At 43.2% G+C, this 9,410-nt stretch overlaps 1 protein-coding gene across 4 annotated transcripts in view; it reads left to right on the top strand.

Annotated features, from left to right (window-relative positions):
* Positions 1-9,410, top strand: part of LOC111971385 (tyrosine-protein kinase receptor Tie-1) — a 29,375-nt gene that overhangs the window by 5,271 nt on the left and 14,694 nt on the right. For 2 of the 4 annotated variants that reach the window (XM_023998134.2, XM_023998133.2), the window contains exons 9-15: positions 132-276; positions 545-703; positions 906-1,043; positions 1,370-1,660; positions 1,960-2,250; positions 2,765-2,958; positions 4,478-4,688. In XM_023998134.2, coding sequence (XP_023853902.1) covers positions 132-276; positions 545-703; positions 906-1,043; positions 1,370-1,660; positions 1,960-2,250; positions 2,765-2,958; positions 4,478-4,688 — 1,429 coding nt within the window. The remainder of the gene's footprint in view (positions 1-131; positions 277-544; positions 704-905; positions 1,044-1,369; positions 1,661-1,959; positions 2,251-2,764; positions 2,959-4,477; positions 4,689-9,410) is intronic. The other 2 variants (XM_023998135.2, XM_023998136.2) reach the window with 1 other exon arrangement.

Here is a 9,410-nt window from a genome sequence, read left to right on the forward strand (position 1 = left end):
GAGATTTGTGAAATTCAATGTTTTTGTAATAGTGAAAATATGTCAATATTTCTTATGATAATGTCAGTTGGCTCAACATTACTTCAGACTGTAAGCAGCCTTACCGAAATATTTTTGGACCTCTAATTCAGGCGTCTCGTACCACCATGGACTCCAATAAGAGCACAGCCCAGTTTGATATTCCCCGTCTGTCCACTGAGCATGCTGGGTTATGGGAGTGTAGGGTTTCCACCAATGGGGGACAAGACTCAAGGAAGTTCAACCTCATTGTCAAAGGTGAGAAGAGAAAAGTATTTTACTGGTCTATATCAGTCAAGGTGAGGTGCTTAACATTGAGGGCAGCTTTCCCAGACAAAGATGAAGCCTAGTCCTGGACTTGAACATGCTTTTTAGTCCAGGACTAGGCTTGATTTGTGTCTGGGAAAACCAGCCCTAAATATACACTGAGAAATGGTCTAGCGATAAGGATTTCATGTTCTGGTTGAGACTCATCAGATCACCCATTACTCAAATTCTCAACCACTTTACTCCCCTCTCTGGCCAGAGCCGCCGTGCCCCAGCACCCCTCCCAGGCTACTGGAGAAGAGGAGTAAGCAGCTGGTGGTGATGCCTGTGGAGTCCTACAGAGGAGACGGACCCATCGACTCCACCAAGCTCCTCTACAAGCCCATGGAGACAGGAGACTCCTGGTCCTCCATCATAGGTGCACACAGAGGGCGTTTGATCTCATGTAAAGTCACGGGAGTTACAACGACTATCCTGGCAACGTAACATATCATCCATTTCACAGGAAAAATGGCCTTGCCTCAAAACAATTTACCAATTTGTCATTATCGATATTAGATCCCTACTCTCTGTGGATAATCCTGTCTGATTCTCTATCTCTCTGTGTTCCTGTCTCTTAGTGTACAGTAGAGAGCCTATAACGCTGATGAATCTGAAGCCATCTACACGCTACCACGTCCGTGTCCAGCTGAGCCGCCCTGGGGAGGGAGGGGAGGGGACTCTAGGGCCTGAGGCCATCATGGAGACTGACTGTCCAGGTGAGCAGCAACAGTACGCCGGGATTCGTTTTTGCGGTGTCGAAATGCAATAGTCAGAGCAGAGGTTTGTAGGAAATTGGTGATGTTGCAGGTGGGGAGTGTGTGTGTGTGTGTTTCTAAGTTGAAGTAGAGGTTTGTCCAAGTGGACAGCTGAGTGCAGGTTCTAAATCTGAAGGAATGGTTCTTTAATTCTGTCTAGTGACGTAATCAGAATGTTCTTTGCCCGTCTGTAAACGAGAGGCTGGGTCTAAGTAAAAAGGAGAAGGAGAAAGTATCCCAGGCTGGAGGACCTTTCCATGACTGCGTGTTCTGTGTTGCTGCTGTAGAGCCCACTCTTCGACCAGAGATTGACTTCAGCTCGCTGGAGGGCCGCAACGCCACTGTGCGCTGGCTGTTGCATGGCAACGCGGACAGGGCCAGCGGGTTCTTAGTGCAGCTCTTCGGGCCCTCTCCCTCAGGAGAGAAGCTGAGAGAGGAGACCACCCTGCTCAATGTGCTCTCCACCAAGTTCTACAACCTGCAGTACCACCAAGACTACACAGTGGTCGTCAGGCTGCTCAACTGTGGCAGTCTGGGGCCCGCCTCTAAGCCGTACAACGTCCGCATAAACAGCCAGGGTAACTAACAAGAGCTCCTCCTATTGGCTTAGCAGTGAGTGTTGACGACTGTCATTGGTGGATGGATGGTGGATGGTTGGTGGCTCCCCCCTGCCCTCATATTCTGTCAGGGTTAAAGATGGGTGCATAAAGGAAAGGACATTTAGGAATGGATGACTTACTAAGGAAATCCAGAAAGAAATTCAAGCACTTTAATGGTACAGTTTGGCAATAGCCATGTAGCCAATCTAACACCTTCTGACCAATACTAACCCCGCTGATGTCTCCTCTCTGTCCCTCTCCTCCCCTCTTTCCCCCAGGTCCCTCATCTCCTCGGAACGTCCAGGCCCTGCCCCTGTCTGTGTCTGCGGTGCAGGTGAAGTGGCAGCCCCCTGAGGACCCTAACGGGGGCATAGTAAAGTACATCATAGAGTACCAGCCGGTGGGTCAGGGCAGCCTGCACCCCTGGGTTGACACAGACGATGGCAACAAGACAGCTAAAGATGTGACAGCGCTCAACGGGAGTACCCTCTACCAGTTCAGAGTGAGGGCCTTCTCTAAAGTACCTGGGGAGTGGAGCAAGTTTGTCCATGCCAGGACCCAAGGAGATGGTGAGAGATGGTTTAAAAAACAAACATGTATGGAGTAAAAGGTGTTAAACAGGTTAAAAAAAGCTTAAAAGTACATGGGTTTAAAGTTTTCCACTTGAAAATCGAAGTTTTTTTTAGACCTTTTCAGAAATCAAAAGCGGTCAAATGTCGAGGTTTGTTTGAATCCCACACGATCTGCTGTTGAGATCAAGCAATGCTGTAATCCCAAAGGAATAACAAAGAAGGGTACCTCCATCTCGTTTAATCATTTTAGATGCCAATCTTTCCCACTCATTTGGGATTGAAGTGTAAAGCTGGATCTAAACAACAGTGGGACATGGACTCATTTTGACATTTGAACACATTTGAGTTCTGAAAATGTCCCAAAAACGTTGAGTGAAATTTTTGAGTGAACATAGATTTTTTTTTGTGAACTACCACTTTAAAACGTGAGGATACTTACATAATAAATAGGAGATAGTCAATGTTCATCTGCATAAGAGTGTGCATCTCCTCATATCACCTCTCCCTCTAGGTCCCCAGGACTTCACTCCTACCACCCAGGGTGTAGGGGGGCGTCCAGGCAGTGAGGGCTACCATTTGTTGGTAGCTGTGGTGGGGTCTGTGACGGTCACCTGTGTCACCATCCTGATGGCCCTGCTGGCTCTCTTCTGCATCCGCAAAACTCTGCTCAACCGCAGACGCACCTTCACTTACCAGTCTGGATCGGTGAGAGAGAAAGACAAACACACAAATATGCCATAAAAACACACCTAAACTACAGTACCAGTCAAAAGTTTGGACACACCTACTCATTCCAGGTTTTTTCTATATTTTTACTATTTTCTACATTGTAGAACAATAGTGAAGACATCAAAACTATTAAATAAAACATATGGAATCATGTAGTAACCAAAAAAGTATTAAACAAATCAAAATGTATTTTATATTTGAGATTCTTCAAAGTAGCCACCCTTTGCCTTGATGACAGCTTTGCACACTCTTGGCATTCTCTCAACCAGCTTCATGAGAAAGTCATCTGGAATGATTTTCAATTAACAGGTGTGCCTTGTTAAAAGTAAATTTGTGGAATTTCTTTCCTTCTTAATGTGTTTGAGCCAGTCAGTTGTGTAGTGACAAGGTAGAGATGGTATACAAAAGATAGCCCTATTTGGTAAAAGACCAATTCCATATTATGGCAAGAACAGCTCAAATAAGCAAAGAGAAACAACAGTCCATCATTTCTCTATGACATGAAGGTTAGTCAATCCGGAAAATGTCAAGAACTTTCTTCATGTGCAGTCGCAAAAACCATCAAGCGCTATGATGAAACTGGCTCTCATGACGACCACCACAGGAAAGGAAGACTTACCTCTGCTGCAGAGGATAAATTCATTTGAGTTACCAGCCTCAGAAATTGCAGCCCAAATAAATGCTTCACAGAGTTCAAGTAACAGACACATCTTAATATAAACTGTTCAGAGGAGACTGCGTGAATCAGGCCTTCATGGTCAAATTGCTGCAAAGAAACCACTACTAAAGGACACCAATAAGAAGAAGAGACTTGATTCTGCCAAGAAACACGAGCAATGGACATTAGACCGGTGGAAACCTGTCCTTTGGTCTGATGAGTCCAAATTTGAGATTTTTGGATCGAACTGCCGTGTCTTTGTGAGGTGCAGAGTAGGTGAACGGATGATCTCCACATGTGTAGTTTCCACCGTGAAGCATGGAGGAGAAGGTGTTATGGTGTGGGGGTGCTTTGCTGGTGACACTGTCTGTGATTTATTTAGAATTCAAGGCACACTTCACCAGCATGGCTACCACAGCATTCTGCAGCGATACGCCATCCCATCTGGTTTGCGCTTAGTGGGACTATCATTTGTTTTTAGACAGCACAATAACCCAACACACCTTCAGGTTGTGTGAGGGCTATTTGACCAAGAAGGACAGTGATGAAGTGCTGCATCAGTTGTCTTGACCTCCACAATCACCGACCTCAACCCAATTGAGATGGTTTGGGATGAATTGGACTGCAGACTGAAGAAAAGCAGCCAAACTTTCCAAACTTTTGATTGGTACTGTATATTTCTTCAGTAACAAGTTGGATAACCTGATTAGATAAATAAACATTCCACACTATCTCAAACTTTACATATAGACATGTTATGAGAAACACACCTCAAATCTGATCACTTCTATGCTTTGATAAAAGAAATCTAAACAAATCTATCACTGCAACCCGTAGGGAGAGGAGACCATCCTCCAGTTTAACTCTGGGACCCTGACCCTGACAAGGAGGCCGAAGCCTACCTCTGAGCCCCTCACCTACCCCATCCTGGAGTGGGATGACATCAAGTTTGAAGATGTGATAGGAGAGGGCAACTTCGGCCAGGTCATCAAGGCCATGATCAAGAAGGATGGGGCCAAGATGAGCGCTGCTATCAAGATGCTAAAAGGTAGTAGGTACTACACACACATGTACCAACGCACGCACGCAGGCAAGCACTCACACACACACCAGTGGCGGTCGGTGATGTTTAAGATGGAGGATGATATATTTTTAATGAGCATGACCTTATTTCTATTACAGCATATTGGATGACTGTCATTCATATTCCATTCACCCAGCTCAATGTAATATCGATAGGTTTAGGCTACTACATGATACTCTAATTTTCCCTATACCCATCATGATGTTGCTACAACCTAGCCTATGAATGACAGTTTACAACGTAGGTGCACAGGTTGAGAGAACATTTTGAGTAATCAAGGTGACAGACAGTGACACATTCAATACCGGCTTGCACACAATTTCTTGCATCTAGCTGATCTAGGGTGTAATCATTAGTCCAACAGTTGCAAACAAGAGTTTCTAAATGGACAAATTCAGGTATGTTTATCCCAATTTTGTTCCGTTTGCTTCCGTCTAAGAAACGTTTTTCAACAGAATCGGTGGAATGAATACACCCCTGATCACACGCAAACACAGTTCACTTTCATAGCAGCCACATACAAACAGTATGAACATTTTGCTCGTTGTATAATTCCTTCTCGCATCTACGCGCTCTCCTCTCAACTTTTCCCTTCACTTGTGGACTTCAGTGCACAACACATCAGCTGTCTGTGGCCAGGGGAAAAAACCTTTCCAAGCCAAACCTAATAACTGCTAACCACTAAACACACTCTACATCGTCGTCACCATATTAGCTAACGACTTTAGCAACGTCATAGTCAACATAGCTAATAGAACTAACGTGTTAGTAAACCCGCTACAATCATGCAGTACAGTATACAGTCAGCATCAGTTTAGCAGTTACACCAGCGGGCCCCGGTAGCAATAGATGAATAAAACCAAAAGCTTACCATGACTTGGAAGAGTTCCAGTGTTGGATAGCCGTAGCCAGCTAGCTAACATAGCATCACTCTCTGTTTGAGCTGGGTGTTTGAGTAGGCTAAACTAGCTAGCTAAGTGAAAGTAAAAAACAAAAAATCTCTCTCTCTCGCTTCGCATTAATTTTTAAAGGAATGAATTTGTTCAAAACTGTTCAACTATTGTTTTTCGCTCTCTTTGCGTCACCTACTGACCACATTTTATGCAATGCGGTGCTATCTGTAGCTTATGCTTTCAGTACTAGATTCATTTTCTGATCCTTTGATTGGGTGGACAACATGTCAGTTCATGCTGCAAGAGCCCAGATAGGTTAGAGGACGTCCTCTGGAAGTTGTCGTAATTACTGTGTAAGTCTATGGAAGGGGGTGAGAACCATGAGCCTCCTAGGTTTTGTATTGAAGTCAATGTACACAGAGGAGGACGGACGCTAGTTGTCCTCCGGCTACCCTATGGCCCTACCCTACAGAGTGCTGTTGAGGCTACTGTAGACCTTCATTGCAAAATAGTGTGTTTTAATTAATTATTTTGATTATTATGTGAATATACAGTATTGTTCAAAAGTTTGGGGTCACTTAGAAATGTCCTTGCTTTTGAAAGAAAAGCTAATTTTTTGTCCATTAAAATAACATCAAATTGCTCAGAAATACAGTGTAGACATTGTTAATGTTGTAAATGACTATTGTAGCTGGAAACTGCAGATTTTTTATGGAATATCTACATAGGCGTTCAGAAGCCCATTATCAGCAGCCATCACTCCTGTGTTCCAATGGCACATTGTGTTAGCTAATCTAAGTATATCATTTTAAAAGGCTAATTGATCATTAGAAAACCGTTTTGCAATTATGTTAGCACAGCTGAAAACTGTTCTGATTAAAGAAGCAATAAAACTGGGCTTTAGACTTGTTGAGTATCTGGAGCATCAGCATTTGTGGGTTCGATTACAGGCTCAAAATGGCCAGAAACAAAGACTTCTGAAACTCATCAGCCTATTGTTCTGAGAAATGAAGGCTATTCCATGCGATAAATTGCCAAGAAACTGAAGATCTCGTACAACGCTGTGTACTACTCCCTTCACAGAACAGCGCAAACTGGCTCTAACCAGAATAGAAAGAGGAGTGGGAGGCCCGGTGCACAACTGAGCAAGAGGACAAGTACATTAGAGTGTCTAGTTTGAGAAACAAACGCCTCACAAGTCCTCAACTGGCAGCTTCATTATATAGTACCCGCAAAACACCAGTCTCAACGTCAACAGTGAAGAGGCGACTCCGGGATGCTGGCCTTCTAGGCAGATTTACAAAGAAAAAGACATATCTCAGACTAGCCAATAAAAATAAAAGATTAAGATGGGCAAAAGAACACAGACACTGGACAAAGGAACTTCATTTCTCAGAACAAGAATAGACTGACGAGTTTCAGAAGAAAGTTCTTTGTTTTTGGCTATTTTGAGCCTGTAATCGAACCCACAAAAGCTAATGCTCCAGATACTCAACTGGCCTAAAGAAGGCCAGTTTTATTGCTTCTTTAATCAGAACAACAGTTTTCAGCTGTGCTAACATACTTACAAAAGGGTTTTCTAATGATCAATTAGCCTTTTAAAATGATAAACTTGGATTAGCTAACACAACGTGCCTTTGGAACACAGGAGTGATGGTTGCTGATAATGGGCTTCTGTGCGCCTATGTAGATATTCCATAAAAAATCTGCCGTTTCCAGCTACAATAGTTATTTTAAACATTAACAATGGCTACACTGTATTTCTGATCCATTTGATGTTATTTTAATGGACAAAAGATTTTCTTCCAAAAACAAGGGACATTTCTAAGTGACCCCAAACTTTTGAACGGTAGTGTATATGAATATATTTAGTACAGTTTTATCTAAAAAGGATATATTTTTTAAATGTTTCACTATTTTTATTTTTATGAAATACACTGAGGAGGATGGTTCTCCCCTTCCTCCTCTGAGGAGCCTCCTCTGACTCTTTGTGGATCTGTGTAATCTGAGGGAAATATTCTCTCTAATATGGTCATACATTGGGCAGGAGGTTAGGAAGTGCAGCTCAGTTTCCACCTCATTTTGTGGGCAGTGTGCACATAGCCTGTCTTCTCTTGAGAGCCATGTCTGCCTACGGCGGCCTTTCTCAATAGCAAGGCTATGCTCACTGAGTCTGTACATAGTCAAAAGCTTTCCTTAAGTTTGGGTCAGTCACAGTGGTCAGGTATTCTGCCACTGTGTACTCTCTGTTTAGGCCAAATAGCATTCTAGTTTGCTCTGTTTTTTTGTTAATTCTTTCCAATGTGTCAAGTAATTATCTTTTTTTTTTCTCATGATTTGGTTGGGTCTAATTGTGCTGTGGTCCTGGGGCTCTGTGGGGTGTGTTTGTGTTTGTGAACAGAGCCCTAGGACCAGCTTGCTTAGGGGACTCTTCTCCAAGTTCATCTCTCTGTAGGTGATGCTTTGTTTATGGAAGGTTTGGAATCGCTTCTTTTAGTGGTTGTAGAATTTAACGGCTCTTTCTGGATTTTGATAATTAGTGGTATCGGCCTAATTCTGCTCTGCATGCATTATTTGGTGTTCTACGTTGTACACGGAGGATATTTTTGCAGAATTCTGCATGCAGAGTCTCAATTTGGTGTTTGTCCCATTTTGAAATCTTGGTTGGTGAGCGGACCCCAGACCTCACAACCATAAAGGGCAATGGGCTCTATGACTGATTCAAGTATTTTTAGCCAGATCCTAATTGGTATGTTGAAATTTATGTTCCTTTTATGCCATAGAAGGCCCTTCTTGCCTTGTCTCTCAGATCGTTTACAGCTTTGTGGAAGTTACCTGTGGTGCTGATGTTTAGGCCGAGGTATGTATAGTTTTTTGTGTGCTCTAGGGCAACTGTCTAGAGGAATTTGTGGTCCTGGTGACTGGACCTTTTTTGGAACACCATTATTTTGGTCTTACTGAGATTTACTGTCAGGGCCCAGGTCTGACAGAATCTGTGCAGAAGATCTAGGTGTTGCTGTAGGCCCTCCTTGGTTGGTGACAGAAGCACCAGATCATCAGCAAACACGTAGACATTTGACTTCGGATTCTAGTAGGGTGAGACCGGGTGCTGCAGACTTGTTCTAGTCCCGCGCCAATTCGTTGATATATATGTTGAAGAGGGTGGGGCTTAAGCTGCATCCCTGTCTCACCCCACGACCCTGTGTGAAGAAATGTGTGTGTTTTTTGCCAATTTTACCGCACACTGTTGTTTTGTTGTACATGGATTTTTATAATGTCGTATGTTTTACCCCCAACACCACTTTCCATCAATTTGTATAGCAGACCCTCATGCCAAATTGAGTCGAAGGCTTTTTTGAAATCAACAAAGCATGGAAGACTTGCCTTTTTTTTTGGTTTGTTTGGTTGTCAATTAGGGTGTTAGGTATAACATGGTCTGTTGTACGGTAATTTGGTAAAAAGCCAATTTGACATTTGCTCAGTACATTGTTTTCACTGAGGAAATGTACGAGTCTGCTTGTTAATGATAATGCAGAGGATTTCCCAAGGTTACTTGTGACGCAATTCCACGGTAGTTATTGGGGGTCAAATTTGTCTCCACTTTTGTGGATTGGGGTGATCAGTCCTTGGTTCCAAATATTGGGGAAGATGCCAGAGCTAAGGATGATTGTTAAAGAGTTTTAGTATAAGCCAATTGGAATTTGTTGTCTGTATATTTGATCATTTTCATTATTTCATTAATCTCTCTCTCTCTCTCTCTCTCTCTCTCTCTCTCTCCTCTCTCCTCTCTCTC

The sequence above is a fragment of the Salvelinus sp. IW2-2015 genome, linkage group LG13 (genome assembly GCF_002910315.2).
Source record: "Salvelinus sp. IW2-2015 linkage group LG13, ASM291031v2, whole genome shotgun sequence".
Taxonomy (NCBI): Eukaryota; Metazoa; Chordata; class Actinopteri; order Salmoniformes; family Salmonidae; genus Salvelinus; species Salvelinus sp. IW2-2015.